The 19411-nt window shown below is 35.8% G+C and overlaps 1 protein-coding gene across 3 annotated transcripts in view; it reads left to right on the forward strand.

Moving 5' to 3' along the window:
- Window positions 1-19411, forward strand: part of LOC145686349 (uncharacterized) — a 73188-nt gene that overhangs the window by 12453 nt on the left and 41324 nt on the right. For all 3 annotated transcript variants that reach the window (XM_081759596.1, XM_081759595.1, XM_081759594.1), the window contains exon 2: window positions 16531-16723. In XM_081759596.1, the coding sequence (XP_081615722.1) occupies window positions 16537-16723 (187 nt within the window). In that variant the 5' untranslated portion in view covers window positions 16531-16536. The remainder of the gene's footprint in view (window positions 1-16530; window positions 16724-19411) is intronic.

The raw sequence follows: 19411 nt of genomic DNA on the forward strand, positions 1-19411 counted from the left end.
GGTGTCAAATATTAAATTACTTATATCTCTGGATAGTGTTTTACAGATCCTGAAAGAATGTAATTTCTATAGGAAGAGCCGTACTGTGAATGGAGCAAGTGGGGAGTTTCCCCAGACCTCGCGTTATACGAGAATGATGTATTAGGACGCCATAGGTTATGTAAGAAGAGTATACATTTATTTGTTTGTGAATCAGTCTTGAAAAGAAAATATTTAGAGATTGTGAAGCATCACTTTGTAAGGCACGTTAACCAGGGTTTGAAAAAAACCGGGTATTTTTCAAAAAACCCAACCCACTTGGGCCCATGTGGGTTTTTTCGGTTTTTAAATATTTCAATCTCTTTGGGGTAAAAATGTTAAAATATGATTTACATTTCATGAGTGTCATTGTCACAACTTGCAACAACTTTGTATTCACTGCTGTTTTGAAAAAAATGCGGCCATTTTGAAATTTTATATTGGATCGCCGAAAAAATCTATACAGCAAATATAGAATGTCTTGTGCTTCTACCCTCAAAATATCAACTTAAAAAGTCCGAAAATTGCACCTTGTAGCATGGATACCCGCTATTTTGAAAAAATAGACGCCATTTTGAAATTTTATGCCGCCAAAATATATACAGCTAATTTAGTCTATCGTGCTTCTACTTTGAAAATTTCAACTTGAAAGACTTAAAATTGCGCTTTGTAGCGAGCAGCGGCGTAAATTTGTCTTCAACATTGGAGGGACAGGTAACAGTATATATATGTATGCGATGTACAAAATATTTATGAAGGCGAAAAACAATGCTGAGGAGGATTACCATGTCGGTCTCGGCGTCCTCCACAGGGGACATAAGATATGACGACGTTATTATTGCTTTACAACTTTAAAATCCGACCGGCAACATTGAAAACTGTTTACAAGGGATGATCCAAATATGATCATTCCCTGTAAACAGTTTTCAATGTTGCCAGTCTGATTTTAAAGTTGTAAAGCAATAATAATATCGTCATATTTTATGTCCCCTGTGTGGGACTCCGGGACAACATGGGTAGGGGAGCAGAGTTGTCTTCAACATTGGGAGGCGGTCAGATATGAGGCTTATTCTGGGAGGTATCAATTTCATCTCACTTTCCTTTGTGACAGTTGGACACAAATCATCACATTTCTTCCTAAAAGACATATTTCCAATCGGATTATTGAGGGGGACAGTTCCAAGATTGTAGGGGATATGTCCCCTCCAATCCCCCGGGATTTTCGCCAGTGGATATCAGCTATTTTTTTAAAAAAAAAAAGGCGCGCCATTTTGTAATTTTACGTTAGTATGCTGCCAAAATCTAAACAGAAAATTTAGAATGTCTCTGGTTTGTATCCTGAAAATTTAAAAGACCGAAAGTTGAACACTGTGTGGTAAAGTCAGACAAACTAACAAATGTAGATCGAGTCATCCTAGGAGCCTTAGTGACGTTCGCCAAATATGAATACCAAATAGCTATATTAATTTAAAACAAACACATAATTCATCAAAATGTCTTAAATATTTTTCAACGTAAAATAAATGATCTTATTGTTGAAGTTCACTTTCGATGCTTTGTGCATTCAATTACGGGAATTACCCGAGCACTTGTTGCAAGACCGTTCTTTTCCGAAAATTAATTTAAAACAATTAACAAAGATAGGCCTATAAATTCATATTTTATAAATAAATGTTTCAAAATGTCTAAAATGAAATGAAATATCCTCCAGCGTAAAATAAATAGGTTTATTGTTGAAGTATTCACTTTCGATGCTTTGTGGGTTCAATTGCGGGAATTTCCCGAACACTTCTTTCACGACGGGTTTTCCCTGAAAATGCAGCTTTCTTTACTGTACATCGAAACTTCCATTAATACTGAAGTTTGAATGCAGCACTTGAAATAGTAAGCGTTACGTAGTCTTCGGAGCTCCGAGCATTAAGCTTCTTAATTTTGACAAGAATTTTTACGTTATTGCTAGAGTTTATTCTACAAAATGCTTATTTGAAGGCTAGCAACAAATGACTGAACTTACTGTTGTTGGAAAACCAAATTTTACTGAATACTTTTGTTACCATCAAAGGTAAGAAATAATACTAATAGTTTTACTAATGTATTTACATATTTACTGTTAGTACCGGCACCTATGACCTAAAACCCGTCAACGTATGAGGGATAACGTCCCTCGGCGGCGCCGAGTCAGGAAACACACTATTCACGGAAAGTGTTTTCTAAAATATACAATCGCTTACTTTATTTCAAATAGGCTATAAGCATAATCCGCACATTAATTTGTTCTACAATTATCTCAAGCTAAGGTGAGGTTTTTTATTTATTTATTTATTCATTCATTCAGTGTATTTAGAGCTTTATAAAGGTCTTATGTTGAATATTGTTGTCTATCTTAACATCTTAACATGAAAGCTTATAATTCCCCCAAAGAAAGTTTAAAATCTGATAAAAGTAACTTTCAATGTGATCACCTTAGTTGTACCAATAATACACTAACAAAAAAGTCAAAAACCCAGGTGGGTTTTAAGATGGGTTTTTTCAGGTGGGTCCAACCCGAAAAAAAACGGTGGGTTTTTTCGGGCTGGGCCCACTTGGGCAAACCCTGACGTTAACCAGTAATACCGTTGATGTACTGAAATAATGTGACGTCGCATCTTTCTCAATGCTATAATGATCGCCATTTTATTTTCTAAACAACACCGGCTAAGAAATGATGTGTTAGTTTCCGGATTGCAATCATAGATTAAACGAAGTTGTTGTATGTATTTTTAAAGACTTGATTATATTGTTTAAAATTTTAAAAATAATGAAGAAAAAGAGCTATTAGGTAAAATGTATGTTAAAGAGCTACTATTATGTGTATGATGAATACTGATATGGATTTAAATAATAAGAAGAAGAAGCAAAAATGCATGTCCGCCTATCTGAAATTCTTTCATATTGAAAATTACTGTCATACATATGGCTACAAGGGTAGTGTTATTTTCGGCACAGATATGGCTACAAGCTTAGCATTGTTCCGTAATTTTGTAGTTATTAATTATGGACATTGTAAAGGGTGCGCGTAATAAATATAATTAGGATTATTCTAAAAGTTCGTAATACTTTTTCTTTTAACAAAATTTTATATTTATAATACTTTATGTATGCCAACAGCTCATCAATATGAACCCGTGAGATTTTATTATATTCTGTATAATTGTTTTCCCTTATGGTGGATTACATGATAATGTTGCTAGCGTTAATTATGCGATTTGTATCTTATTACTTTCTTTAGAAATGTGACGTCCACTGGCGCAAATCCCGGGGGGGACGAGGGGGACATGTCCCCCACAATGTTGGACCTGGGGGGGACAGTCCCCCCCAATAATCTGACTTAAAAAGTGCTTTTTGGGATAAGCTTGATTTGTGTCCGACTGCCACAAAGATGTAAGATGTAAGATGATTGATTTCTCTTGGCTTTTCCATTTTTAAAAAAGAATCGTAATCTGTAGTATTTCAAACTGAACTTCGTGCTGTAGTGAGTTTAGTAGTCTCATCAATATGTATTAATTCCACTTCCATTACTTGGGCACAAATTGCAATAAATGCCAGACACTAGCGTGCGCAGGACACTGGGAATATGGGTGCCAGATCTAAAGTACCACCATATGGAATGTCATCCTCCCCCTTTTCCCCTAAGAAAAGATAGCATCATTGCATCCGACGCTGCGTCGGCGAAGCATGGCACACAGCAGACGGGAAATAATTAACACGTAATCTCATCTCAGTTTGTAATAATTCTACATTTAAAAAAAAAAGTTTGTCTAATGGGGGTGCCAAGGCACCCATGGCACCCACGTTGCGCACGCCTGTGATGCGAGAGGAGAATATACCCCTCTCCTCATGCTGAAAAGTTGTCTCAGCTGTAGGTACGGGCACAAATTGCGGGGAAATGGGGATACATGTCCCCCCCAACATTGGAACTGGAGGCTCTCCCAATAATCCGATTTGAAAAGTGCTTTTTGCAGAAAAGTGTGATGATTTGTCCGATTGCCACAAAGGAAAGTGAGATGAAGTTTGTTTCTCTTGGCTTTTTCATTTTAAATAAAATGAAGGCGTGCGACTGTGCGTGACGTAACCTGATATGAAATCTTCTCTCCTTTTCTCCCCTAGGCCCTAGCACACGAAGAATATACAGACTATCCAATGTCAGGAGAACCCATCTTTTCAGTAAATCGGAATTTAATCTATTTGTAGTATCAGCCTAGGCATCTACTCATGCTTCGTAAGCTAACTCTATAGCCTATGGAACCCGGAGGTTTAATGCCGCGTTCACAAAAGCTCTACACTAGCTTCTATCCTTAGCCAACTCGATCCAGCTTCTACTTTGTATTCCTATTTTTGCGAGATCCATCTTAATATTGTCTTCCCATCTGCGCCTAGGTCTTCCTAATGGTCGTTTTCCGATTGGTCTTACCGCTAACACTTTGAAAGCGATCCTACTTTCTTCCATCCTGGCTACATGACCTGCCACCTAAGCCTCCTAGACTTGATGACCATAACAATGTTTGGTAAACCGTATAAACTATGTAGTTCCTCGTTATGAAGTTTCCGCCATTCCCCATTCCCGTTCATCTTGGGTCCGAATAATCGTCTCACGATCTTGTTCTCAAATACTTTAAGTCTATGTTCTTCCTTTAGAGTAAGCGACCATGTTTCGCAACCATACAGAACAACAGGTATGATTATCGTTTTATGTATTTTAGGCTTCAAATTCCTCGACAGAATTTGCGACGACATGAGATTTGAACCGAATAGTAACACGAATTCCCATATTTTAGTCGACATTTAATTTCTTCGTGAATATGATTTTCGCCTGTTAATATTGATCCTAGATATTTGAAAGTATCCACTTTATCAAAAGAATTATTTAATATTTTAACGCATCCATAATTTATCGTATTACGGTCCCGACGCACTTCTATATATTTAGTTTTTTCTGCATTTGCTTCTAAACCAATGCCCCTGCAAGCGTTTAATAAGACCTCTGCATTTCTTTCTATTATTCTCCTGTCATCCCCTATTAAATTTACATCAACAGCAAATGCCCTAACTTGGTGAATACCGTTCAATTCTAGACTCTGGTTGCTATCTTTGATTTTCCTTATAGCGTATCCCAGCACAAAATTAAATAATAATGGCGACAACGCATCTCTTTGTTTCAGGCCATTCTCGACGTGAAAGCTCGTGGACAAAAATTTTCCTACCCGGACTTTACTTTGGGATTCATTTTAAAATGCGTTAATTGATCTAATTAGCTTTTTCGGTATTCCAAATTCTGTAAGAACGTTGTACGATGTTTCTCTCCTAACCGAGTCGTAAGCCTTTCTAAAATCAATAAATAGTTTATGTACCGGGGTATTGTATTCCCACTTCTTTTCGAGTATTTGGCGAATAGTAAATATTTGGTCGGTAATTGATCGATTTCGTCTAAATCCACACTGATAATCTCCAATAATTTCATCTGCATATGGGGTCAATCTTGCTAATAGAATGTTTGAAAGGATTTTATAGGATGTTGACAGAAGAGAGATGCCTCGATAAGTCAGTTTTGTCGGCTTTCTTGTGGATTGGAACAATGTTTCTTTCCACTCTTGCAGCAATTCTTCCTTGTTGTAGATAAGGAGAATGAGTTTGTGTATCTTGTTCCACAATTTTCCGCCTCCAGCTAAAATTAACTCAGCCGGAATTTCGTTTACACCAGGATATTTGTGTTTCTTTAATTTCTTTATAGCGATTTCTACTTCTATTCGGTTGGGTTCTCGAATATATGGTTCTGCGGTGTGTATCTCCCTTTCTCCATGCACATTAGTTTTTGCTGCGTGTTAAGCAAATCGTTAAAGAAATCTTTCCATCTTTTTAAAATGCTATCTGCATCAATGAGAACTGTTCCATCAGCTTTCTTTAATATAAGCACGAGGTTGATAGCCTTTCTTAAATTCGTTGATCCATTTATCCAGAATGTTTTTATTTTTACTATTATCTTCAAGTTCCTAAATTTTAGCTTTCAAAAAATCGCGTTTCTTTGTTCTAAAAGTTTTGGAAGTTTCCCGCCTGATGCCTATGAAATTTTGTGGCGTTATTTCATTCGGATTTTGTAGCCAACATAATTTGCTTGTTTTCTCTTTTCTGCTCGTTCGAACCATGGTTTGGTGCTACGTATTTCCGCGTGTCCCAATTTTTCTTTTGAGAGAGGATGCTTCGTAAGCAAAGAAAAGAATTCAATTAATGTTATTGAGATCAAGGGAGCCGATCCTGGGAAGTCGGAGCCTTCCCCCCCAAAAGCTCACGTGGATCCCTGTATTATTATGAATATGTGTTTTTATATGTATTTTCTCTTGTTATGTGTATTGTTTTATGCATTTTTATGAATTCCCCCCCCCCCCCCAAGAAATCGGCGTCCTTAATTGAGATTATCATCATTTTGCTCAGAGTATTGTTGCGTCATACATAATTGATATTCTTTCTCCATAGTTTTGGGGAAATTATTATTTATATTATTATATTACTATAAAACAATTTTAACGTGGACCTTCGTGGGTGCCTAATTAGAAACATACCAATTATAAATATGCATGTATTCAGATTTCAGAATGTGTTCACGGCAGTGATTTGTAATACTGATATGTACTACTACTTCATCTACATCGCCTAATATATAATATACTCTACAACAGTTCATCAGATTCACCTACCGTAATATGAGTTTCATCTCCCTTCTCTAGAATAAGCCTCAAATGTGCCCACCTCCCAATGTTGAAGACAACCAATGGCGTATTTAGGATTTTGTTTCGAGGAGCTATGCCCAACACAAGGAAGGAAGTGGGCAATTGCCCACCTGAGTTTGAGAATTAAATATATTTTAATTTATGCATAAATTGAAGTTATAATGGCAAGAATTGCAGACCGATAAATCATATGTGATATGATACAAAAATTTAGGAGTGAATCTAACCTTTTATTCTATTCATACAAGAAAAAGGAAGCATCTTCTTGGCCTTCTTAATTTCCCGTGTTAATTATTCCCCCGTTTTGATTTTTGAAAATTCAAACATTTCCTTCTTGTAAAAATAACTAAACGATATAATTTTTCCTTTGTTATAATAACTAAAGTCCTGTCATGTTGATATCCGCGTTAAGTTGGTGTGGAACACCAGTTTTGCTTATCAAGTCCTCTTAGTTTTGGTGTTACTGATGACGGCCGACTTGAATCACAACTGACAATGGTCGATAAAGTATGATAGACGAAATGAAAGAAACGTCAAGAAAAAGAAACAGAAAAGTAGAAAGGACGAAAGAAAGAACAAAAGGACGCAGTTCTTACATGCAATGAAATTTGAGAAATACAGTATTGTTTCTGAACAAATAGCATAAGAAAATGGAAAGTCAATGACATTCTTAAAAATGGTTAGAAGGATTATTGTTGTACATGGAATGCGAGAAACTAACAAATTTATTTCGGGGAGAGCTTGAGCCGCCCGATAGCCTCCTAAATACGCCACTGAAGACAATTCTGTCCCCTGCTTCTTCACAGCATTGTTTTTCAACTTCATACATATTTTGAACATCGCTTACACACACATACACACACACACACACACACACACACACACACATATATATATATATATATATATATATATATATATATATATATATATATATATAAAATATGGGAACGGTCTTACCCGTCCCCCCCAATGTTGAAGACAGATTTGCGCCGATGGTGACGTCTGTATAGTCCTAAGCAAAAAACCTGCAACATGAACATGTAAGTTTATTGTGAAACTACGCCTAACAACGCAAGGAATCAACATAACGCTAAGTGGCACAAATCACTCCAGGAGAAACCTCGGCGTCGTCAACTGCACACTTATTTTGTAACAAAAGACTTCGTCGTTTCACAATAAACTTACATGCTCATGTTGCAGGTTTTTTGCTACGGACTGTACAAGTATGTTCTTTACATACTATCCTTTGTTTTTTAATTACTTCATTTCATTCGTAAACTGTCTATAATGATCTCCGTATTCGTAATCTGTATTCTCCCACCAAATTTACTCTGCCATCAAACAACTCTATAAATCTCAATAATGTTGGATCTATTATTCCTGTTTATTCTAGACTTCACAATACACCTGTCACTTCATATGTCCGATTAGAAAAAAAAAAAAAAAAGAAAAAAAAAGCGATCATCATGGCAAAGAAGCGGAACTAATATCACTGTTTCAGTTTATATCGCTTAACTTATTCATATACTTGTGGCTACGTGAAATATCACTGTAATGTTTCTCCAACTTAACCTTTAACAAGGCGAAACTGTTTTAAAAATTCATTAGGACTAGCGAGCACATTCCGTAACGGTTAGCGTCAATGTATCACAAAATATTCGATTTCGTTTGCAATAATTGAATAGTAGTTATTAAAACTTCTTGTATTTTTAGTGTTGAGTTTCTGTACGCTAAATGTTGCTAAGATTGGTACGGAACTACTCCCAGATAGGAATTTGTAGTTTATTAAACTCCAAACCTAGTTGCCCTATATTCAATAAATCGAACATTGTATATCAAAGGGTTTCCGCAAGTGAATTCGCCAATAACTTATGTTACCTTAGGATTGTAACGATCAATTAAAATTATTATCGCATTGAAGGTATAATAGCCTACTGCATTCTCCCCACCATTTCTATTATAGCTATGAATGGGAAAATGCAGCTTTCAAAGCCAATAATAGTAATAATGAAATATGTAAGAACATCCACAAAAGAACAACGTTTAAATGGGCTGACTGATTTCTATTCAAAATGAAATAAATAAATTTATAAAGACGAAGTGGTGTAGGGTTTACTTAAAATGAAGACGACAACTACAACGAAACGCCTCTCTTTTCAGGTTAAGCCCTCTTTGGTCAAATAAATAAAGGTGATAATTAGTCTATTTCTTAAATCCGCTACAGAGTTTAATATTTTTTTTAGTCTTATCAGTGCTAATAACTGACAGTAAATTGTTATTCAGTTAAACTTTTTTCACTTCAAAGAACTAGTGACCTGCGGTGGGTATTGTGAAACAAAGGTAGATTTCCAAATTGTGGATATTAGTGTTAAAGCCGAAAATTGTAATCTATAACCTAAGTATATGGGACCGTTTTGAAACAATGCTGTACGGTGATTTTAAATGTGGAGATTTTCCCTATATCTAGTATTATGACAGTGAAAGTTTCCTTTATTGACAAAGAATGTATTAAGATTTTGGTGCGTGAAAATTAATAACTAATATATAAAGACATGACAGTGGTAATATTTGTAATCTTATAAAAAGTTTTTTACATGGTTCGTTTACTCTCGCATTCGCTAATACTCTAACAACTTTTTTTTTAAATACGGAAGGTGAACTTACTTCTTGGATCATTTCCCCAGAAGATAATGCCGTACATTAACAAAGATTGAAAGATACCAAAATAAATGCTTTTACAGCTATTTATATCCAAAATATTTTTTAACAACTTTCAAGGCGTAAGAAACATTATTAAGCTTTTGTACTAACGACATTATGTGAGTATCCCAAGTAAGGGTGTCACTTATATGAAGACCTAAGAACTTTGTTGAAATTACATACTTTAAGTTAGAATTCATGATTGATACATTTATGTCATGAGTGTTTGTTTCGTAAACGGTGAAAGTTCAGGGCCACCGATTTTTCTGTATTTACTTTTAAACCGTATAAAGTAAACCATTCTTGTAATTGATTGTTTATGTTTTTTTATTTCCTGTTGCAGTGTATCGTATTTTTCACCTGTAATGAGAATACTTGTATCATCTGCATATAAGGTTGGCTTCCCCTGAGTGAATGTAGTTAGGAAGATCATCAACTTATAGCAGAAAAAGGACAGGTCCCAAAACCGAGCCCTGTGGAACACTGCTTAAAACTGGGTTGAATTGTGACAAGAAATGACTACGGGATGACGTTTCTTTATCCGTGTATATTATTTCGACTGATTGAGTCCGGTTTTCCAGATAGGACTTTTAACCAGTCATTTACTACTCCGCGTAAACCATAGGCTTTTATTTTCTCAATTAGCATATTATGGGGTACTAAATCAAAAGCCTTTGACAAATCTAGTAAAATACCTAGACACTTCTTCCCATTATCCAATGCTTCCCGTACCTGTACAATATAATTATATATTGCTGTTGATTTGGTCTTTTGAAATCCATGCTGCGACGTAGAAATAATGTTGTGCTTGGAAAGAAAAGCAACAATTTGGTTAAGCACTGCAGATTCAAGTATCTTTGAAAAAAGAAAAGGTATTGAAATTGATCTAAAATTATCTGCATTTCTTTTATGCCTTTCTTGTTGCTTTGTTTTCTATAACGTCTCGCAAGATTCAACAAAGAAAAAAAAGTTCATGACTGTTGATCTTGTTTCGGAAAAATTACAGAAAATTAATTATTAGGCACGTGGGGAAGCAGTGTTCAGTAGTTGAGCATTCACTTCTGATATTAAGGGTTGTTGAATCGATTTCTAGCCAGGAGAATTTGTGCTGGACAACTTTGTGTGGACTGTGAGTTTTTTCGGATTCTGTTTCCTCCTATATTGTTAATCCAACAATTATTTAACAATTTTTGACGTATTACTAATGGATCTTTAGCCTAACGGACATAAGGGTAGGACATAAAACTATAACAATTTCACTTCATCTTTTATTCCATAAGATTTCCGAACTTGCTTATCAGGCTGTCTGCATATTGGACAGAGGAAGGCCACCAACTGAGACAGGGAGAGACAGAAGAGAATGCAGAGAGAGAGAGAGGCATGAGTGCATTATACTGAATACACTTAAGAATTGGAAACTAAGAGGTGTTTCCTCCTATCAAAATAAGAAAGAAAAAAGTTCCATATGGACCTATGGGCAAAATTTCATAGTTTCAGATCTAGGGCCGTTCAAAAGCAAGGAAAAACTAAATTACAACACACGTTATGTTAAAAGCTAAACGCTGTGGAGTGGCGGTCATTAGCAGTGAAAAGAAAATTACACATGCATCATGTACACATTTATATTTTAGTAAGGGATTCCCTACAGGGCGTAATTCCCAGACATGCTCCCAACAGGTTTCTTATATATATGCTCTAAATTAAAGGTGGGTTCCAAGGAAGTAGAAGGTAAGGCTTGACAGCAGTGAACATGTAATACGTCAGTGGGAAGTCAGTAGTAAGAACACCAGTTTCATGGTTCGATGTGTTTGGAAAAACAGTGATGCCATGTATTGTTTCACGCTTATAAATGTAAAAGAAATGTGAAATATACGTTGAAACAATAAATCTTAGCATGTTATTTCGAACACTAGGATCTATGTAACTGACGGACCCGAACACTTCCGATTTCCCACTGACATATTATGTTCACTGCTGTTATTCATTACTTTTTTCTTTATAGAATTAATCCCCTTCTGCTTTCTTTAAACTATTCTATTAGCGATCGCAAGCTTAACTATCACCATACTGACACCTAAGTAAAGAAGATGGATATAATAAATGCTGTGGTGTTTGTTTGTACAAATGATTTTCTAATTGTCTTTAAAATCTTGATTAAAGAAGTACTAAGCTCCCTGCTGCTACAATCCATGAAGGGCTAGGCTAGCCAGATGAAGCACGTTCAAGTGGGTGATGAATGTTAAGCAAATTAGCTCTTAGCTCTCATTATGTTTTACTTTTTTTTTCTGGGCCTGAATTTTCTACTTCTTAATTCATATAGTCCTTCAGTTGTCTAATGATGATGGAAAAATGAAATGAAACCTTTTATTTTTACTTTCCACGATTATGCCTTGGAGATTAAGGGAGATGACGTTGATAATGAAAGAAATGGTGAAGTGAAAAAGTACAAGGAAACGGGAGTCTTCCGCACCAAAGGCGCGTACGCTAACCGGATTCGATTCCCGGTGGGAGCTCGTGTTGGGATTCCACGTTAATCAGTAGGTCTCGTCTCATACAGCCACGCTGCTGCAAGGGACGTTAAACTCAAAATCAGTTCAACTCAAAGCAACGCCGTCAACGTTTGGGAGGTGATTCCTGACACCAAGACAAGATAAAAAGTATAAACCACCCTGGGTCAACAAATGCTTCCTTTTGGAGTTATAGGCTGCCAAAAACATGAAAAAATGAACTTTAAAGGTCCTAGCTCCAAATCTGTGGGACCTACCGTAGTCGGGTCAAGACTTAGGAGCTAGTATGTGCCCTGTCTAAATATCCAAGTTTCAGAATTCTGTGGTACTCCCGCAAACATTTTTATAGAGGTAGTGGTGAGTACTTCAAATTATATGCGCGTAGTCAAACTCCTTATATATGTTAAGTAGAACTAATTGTAAAAGTGTACTAGATTCAATAAAGGAAAGAACAGAAAGAATATGTCAAAAAGGAATTCCTTTAGAAAGAACGAATCAAAATGAATCGCATAGAAGTTACGGGCTATATATATTATTTCACCTTGAATCATGAATTATAAATTTGTGCTTACAAAATGCCTTAATTCCAATATGAGGAAAGTTTCCATGCAGATTAAGAATATGTAGACCAATTTATAAAATTCTACCAGATTATTATTCTTGCTTGAAATAATACATTAATGTATTCCAAAGTGCGATTTTCATGCTGCGTAAGCAAATAATTGCGTAGAAATTGATAATTCTGCAAACTGATGTGCCATAAAATCGATTATTTATACGAAAACACATATGAACGCTGCTGGAGTGGTGTCTGTTCTTCTTTGAAAACAGATTGAAGGTGGTGGGTCCAGGCGATATCACATTGATGCCTCCATAGTGAACAGGAGGTGGATTAGCAATGATGGTTGTCAGCGTAAGCTATAAATTTCCTTACAAACTAGTCATTACTTACTGATATTTGAACCTAAAGCGTGTGTTTTCTTGGAAGATAAAAAGTTAGTGCAGTTTTTTGGGATCGTAATTGGACAGATTTTTGAGTTTAACGCCAGCTTCAAACAGGAGGCTATACGAAATACGGACCTATACCTTAACGTGGAATCTGAACTACAGGAACTTCCGCCGGGGGTATTGAAATTGGTGAGCTGTAAGGTGACGTAAATATCAAAGTAAGGAGAGTACGCTCGTTTTTACAATGCACAGCATCATAATTATTATTACTTTGTTTCTACTGCGCCTTCCTTTACCATACATGCTTGTGATGTATATAAGTTTCTTATTTTCATTATTTCACGTCTAGCCAAACATCAAAATAAATTAATATAGTTGCTTAAAATATGCAAAAATCAGAAATTGCGATGGATTTTTTTCGTGCAAATCGCTACATAAATAATTTTAAGAAATGAAAATCTTAAAAGAAATGCTTGTACATAGTATATAAGATATTTCCATCAATAGGTAAAAAAACAAAATATTTGAATTTTCTCGAATAATATACGATGTGATTCAGAAGATCCATAATCAAGGAAAAGTCCTATAACGATCTGAATATGCATCTTATTTTGCACCACTTATGATTACAGCCTGGATTTATATGCAAAATGCATTTATAGTAACATGCAGAAACGTATGGAAAATGTTTTCTTCTTTCCGACGGACTTGCAAGGATTCGTTTGAGACGCATGTGTTGGTGCATATAAGGGCATATTTTAAGTGAATTTCGATGTGCATGCATATTTCGTAAAGTTTGCAGGATACTACATATTTCCGAATTTTATTGCTGCATACTAGCACATTTGAGAGTATATCACAAGAAAGTGGGTTATATTTAAAGTGAACTGACTCACTTTGTAAACGCAGATGTAGAATAAAATGTTCCATAAAATAAGACAGTGTTGTATCCTATCTTAAATTAGTCCACCTGACGTGGCCTGCACAGGTCTTCATGACGTAGCAGAAACAGATGCCCAATATCCGGCATTTGATGCGCTTGTATCAAATGTAAAGAAAATATTTATGAAAGATCCATCGTGCATACGTATTTTGTGCTAAGTTGCGAAAAATTGTCCAGTACCTTCTCAACCAGTGGAGCTCGTGAGTAGAAGCTGTGCTGTATTATGCAGATAACTTAAATGAAGTGAAGACAGTTGTAGACTCACTAAGTCCCGATGGTGTAGCCGCTATTTATGTGTCTCAAAAATGTTTCTCTACAAGTGACATTGAGAACAAAATTAAGTATATACACAACCACTTATCGAGAATACCTGAAATTATCAGACAGTTGGAATCCCGTAAGAATGCTTTGCAAATTCACTCTCCTTGTTGGGCGAATTATCGCAGACTTTGTTCAGTGAAACAACTCACGGTCTTGCGAAAATAGCGTCAGATAAACTTTGCAAAGTATTAGGGAAAAATCCCGGGTACAAAACAATCTTGCCATTGCAAATGTACTTAATAGTGAAAACATGGAGTTGGAAGAGAACGTAACACAGGAAGACATTTGGTGTTTTTCACATGCACCAGTGACTTCTGCTGATGTACAAAGAAACTTTTCGACCTACAAAACGTTTCTTACTCATAAACGCAGAGGGTTGACAGAAGAAAATTTAAGGAAAATGTTCATTGCAACAGAGACCATTAAGATAATATATTTGTGAGAAACTGACACTTTATTTTCTTAGTGTATATTTCAGTGCATAATGTTAAATTTTTAAGTGCATATTTTTGATATTTTTCGTGCATATTTTGGGGTTTGTTTGTGCATGGAAATCCGGGCTCTACTTATGACAGTCATTAAATAGGAGGTTTGAATCATATTGTGACGTCAATGTGAACATTGGAATAAGTTTTTGAATGAGAATGTTCCGTCACATACATATGTTAAGATCCATCTTTACCGCTGAGGAGACGTCTGTTTTCCTAACCCGTCTCCGTCAGATCATGGTAGCGAATTATTTTAGATTGTGTTGTTTATCTTCTGTTTAAAAGCACCAGAGCTGTTCATTATTAGCAACTGTGTTGATTACATATTGGTAAAAGAGTGTCAGCTGTGAGTAAGAACATTTTTGCCAACTTCATGACACTTCGTCTACCGCATCAGCGTAAGATTTCTAGAGGAGAGTCCCTCTTTCAATAGGTACACACAACAGATACGTTTGCTTCACTGAGGTCATAAGCACCCACTCACACATGGAAATAAGGAGTTCTTGTATGACACATTTATAAATCAGAAAAGTTTGTTTTTTTAAAAAACAAAAAACAAAAATATCATTTATTTTCCAGAAAAAAAAATAAGAATAATTAGGAATTTTTAACAATATACTAATAAGTAACCTAATGCTTCTTAGAGACAAAGTAAGCATATGTATATGGAATTTATTTCCATATTACAAAAAGCTTGACGATTTAATATTCTTCAATTTGGTATTTTTTTTAAGTAAATCTGGGAAATTAGAAGATTCCTCGTGGATTTCTGGGACGTCCCCGCAAGAATTGCAGAGAAAATAAAAGTAATTGAAACTTGATATACACTATCACTCAAAAGTTTCCCAGCATCCCGGATTTTTTGTTCATCTACTGTGAACCTACTAGTTTGACACGAGAACTTTGCCTTCGTACGTCAAAGGTAATCCTGCCTAAAGCAAAAAATTGACTACAGTCGAATCAAGATCTGAGAAATACTGCAGGTAATATATGTAATTATAATTCTTGACGTTGGAACTAAAAGTCAATTTGATGTATATTGCATAGTATAAACCAAAGTATGAAAGATGAGTGATTTTTTTTTTAAATAAAGATATAGACATAGGGAGTAATGCAGTGGCAGGAATTTAAAAAGAAAACAAGTTTTGAAGTGTTGATGGTAGTTTCGTGTGCCCCATTGTTGCCCGTTGGGGTAGCTACGACGAGTACTATACCTTCCACCGAGCGATAATTGAGCACAGAAACCTGTATGTGGCCATCGTGAACACCTTCCAAAGTATTTTTGACTTTTTAGATAGCATAGCAACAGGGTATAAACATTTGTAAAACAGCTTTTCCTTTCAAATTTCTGTCATTACATTGATTCCGGATGTCTATATCTTTCAAACAAAACTAATATGTTGCCTGACCTTCCACACTTTTGTTTATATATCAATTTTTTGTTTGTTCCTTTCAATTTTTAGAAATTTAGACATATTATTAGCAGTACTTCTCAGATTTCGATTCAACGGTCGTCAAGTTCTATGCCCTACGCAGGAGAACCTCTGACACAGGGCGGCAAAGTTCTCATGCCAATACACACAATAGATGCTTACAAAAAATCTGGACTATCGGAAAACTTTTGAGCTGTACTGTATGTGCTTTGGTGTATAAATTACTACCTCCTTGTGTATACATAGTATAGAATGTTACGAAGGAGTAATAAAAGTAAAATATTCAAATCATTTGAGCAGCTAAAATCTTTTGTTAATTTTTGTCTCAGAATATAACTGGAGGTAACTTAGTCTTCCAAGAATATGTTAATAAAAGAACAATAATAATAATAATTTATTTATATTCAGGAGCAGATGCAGTTTAAGTGTAAAGATTGTGGAGTTGGTCTAGGCAACGACTGGGGAAATGTTACAAATCATGGATGCTTTGCCAACTGTCCGCAACTAGAACTTCACCCAGATGGCAGTATTAGCATTTTGGCGAGTTCTGTCGACGTCAAGTGTGAGAACCAACCTATCACAGAAGAAAAGTCCGAGGAAAGTAAGTTTTATTCTAGAGTGACGTGGAGGCAGTTGTGGCAAGTAAACATAAACCTGGACTTCTAACTGCTTATATATATATATATATATATATATATATATATATATATATATATATATATATATATATATATATATATATATATATATATATATATATATATTTAACTTTGACAGATACTATAATACTATGATACTATAATAATTCTGTGTTCTATATTATTTCCATGATTTGGAAAGAAAAATCCCTGTAACAGAAATCTGAGATTTATTTTTTTGAACTCTCCGACTGTCAGAAATGCACCAACCCTCAGTGTTTGGGGAAGGGAGGGAATTATGGCAAAGTCTCCTAGCTTTTATTGTATGTACACTGCAGTGACATTTGGGCAATCATGTCATATAGGCCTGATTTAGCTATTTAAAATGTTGTTTTCAAATGTCTTCTATACCCTGTGTTTAAAGAAGTTATGAGTAAACATGCCAGACAGTACAAGTGATTGTTATATTCTTTTAGTCTACAGGAAGAAATAAGAAAAAATTAAGTATGAAAGCTCACAAATAGACTTTAGAACTCTTAGACCTCAATTTATTTAAAACATTAAGTACTTTCATATTTTGGGAAAATTTAAATAGCCTATGTTGTTAGTACATTTCCTTAGTCAATATCTGAGTGGGAAAAGTTAATATTTTTACATAGAAACCCGTTTGCGCATTTCCCCTGACATTTCACTGTCTTTAACTATAAATGGTTCCTGTCTATGTAGAGTAAGAGGGGAAAAAATTCCACTTCACTACCTCAACATCTAAAAAGAAGTCTTTCAGTTTTAATGTGGGTATCTATTTCACAGATGTTTACAAAATCATCCATATTCAGAAGACCTTACACAAAATACCAATAAATACTGTTTTGATAGATTTCTTCTTCAAATGTTATATTCTTGCTAAATGAGAACCCTACCATTACTGCTCCAGTTTTTTTTTTTTTTTTTTTTTTTCATAGCATAATTACGAAAGTTTTGAGATGTGAAATAACTTACATACTTAAAATCAATTTAACACTTACCTTTTCCCAAAGTATTCACCATTACACTGTACACACTTTTGCATCCTCGAAAACCACTTTTGGAAGCAGTGTTGCCAGTTTTTTTCTTCAAGTGTTGAAAGTTCATTCTCGTAAGCCACTACAGCTTCTTCAGGGCTGCAAAATCTCTTCCCACGCATGCGATCTTTGATCCTGGGGAACAGAAAAAAATCACACTTGGCCAGGTCAGGGCTATACGGCCGGTGAGTCATAAGTTTGTCTTCCATAGATTCTAAAAACTGAATTGTGATGTTGGCCGTGTGTACGGACGCGGTGTCATGATGAAGCAGGATCCCACGCAATCCAGTTCTTGGACGCCGTTCCCGAAGCTTCTGGAATACTTTTGCTAGGCAAACAGTGGTGTACCACTGAGCAGTAACAGTCCTTTGTTCTTCAAGTGGAACGGTTGCAACTTGGCCAAATTTGGAGAAGAAAGTTGCAACCATCTTCTTCCCCACACTTCCCGGTCGCTTCACTTTCGTGGGTGGATTTTCGTCTGGAAAGATCCAAACTGTAGACTGGCGTTTATTTTCAGGGTCAAATTGATAGATCCAAGTCTCATCACCAGTAACAATGTCCGAGACGCGTCGAGAATTGCCTCCATCAAATCTTGCAAGCATTTCTTCACACCATTCCACACGCATGCGCTTCTGCTGTTCAGTCAAAGTGTGAGGCACCCAACGAGATGAAACCTTCCTGAGCCGAAGATGATCATGAAGAATTTTTGTTATTGTTGGCGATCCAATGTTCACTGTAGATTCAATGTCCTTGAAAGTTGTTCGAGGATTTTCTCGAATCATTTGTTCCACAGCGGCAATGTTTTCATCTGATACAGCTGTTGCCGGACGTCCAGCTCTCTCTTCATCTTTAAGCGATGTCCGGCCTTTTCTGAATTCACCAAAGCACCAAAAAATTGTAGCACGGGAAGGAGCAAGGTCCCCAAATGCCCCCTGCAAACGATCAAGGCTTTGTGTCTCGTTCAAACCACTTTTGGAATCGTAAAGGATCATTGCCCGAAAATGTTCCCTTTCGAGCTTCATTCTAGACAGCCGAATACTGCTCACATGAACAAACAAGTGAAGGCGATACGGTCACGCCGATAAGCGAGGCGAATTGAAATTTGAAATTTGCTTCGCTTCTTCGCTCTGGTTACCACTACCGAACGCAATTGTTGGAATTCAAATACTGTGCCAATAACAATGCGTATCTCAAAACTTTCTTAGTGACCCTCGTAAATTGGCAATTATAGTACCTCTGGTAAATAATATAATTTATTGTTAGAACTTTTTTTTTAGTGCTTGGAACATGGTAAAACCATCTACATGACTGAAAACGTAAACATATTTTTAAATAGTTAACGTAAGTAAAAATTAACACCTGGCCAAGTAATATGGAATCCCCGTGCTGTGGATGGAAGCAGTTTTTTTTTTTATTGGTTATAACAGCTACTAAAACCAGGTTATTTAAACAATTACGTTTGCCTTATGTAGGTATTATCCTAAATAACATATATTATACTGAATTAATCTATAAAACTGAAATACGTAAAAATTATAGGCCCTTGCCGTAATTGCCCCAGCTTACCCTGTAGAAGTACATGCACAATTC

The sequence above is a fragment of the Thermobia domestica genome, chromosome 5 (genome assembly GCF_964235325.1).
Source record: "Thermobia domestica chromosome 5, izTheDome1.hap1.1, whole genome shotgun sequence".
Lineage (NCBI taxonomy): Eukaryota > Metazoa > Arthropoda > Insecta > Zygentoma > Lepismatidae > Thermobia > Thermobia domestica.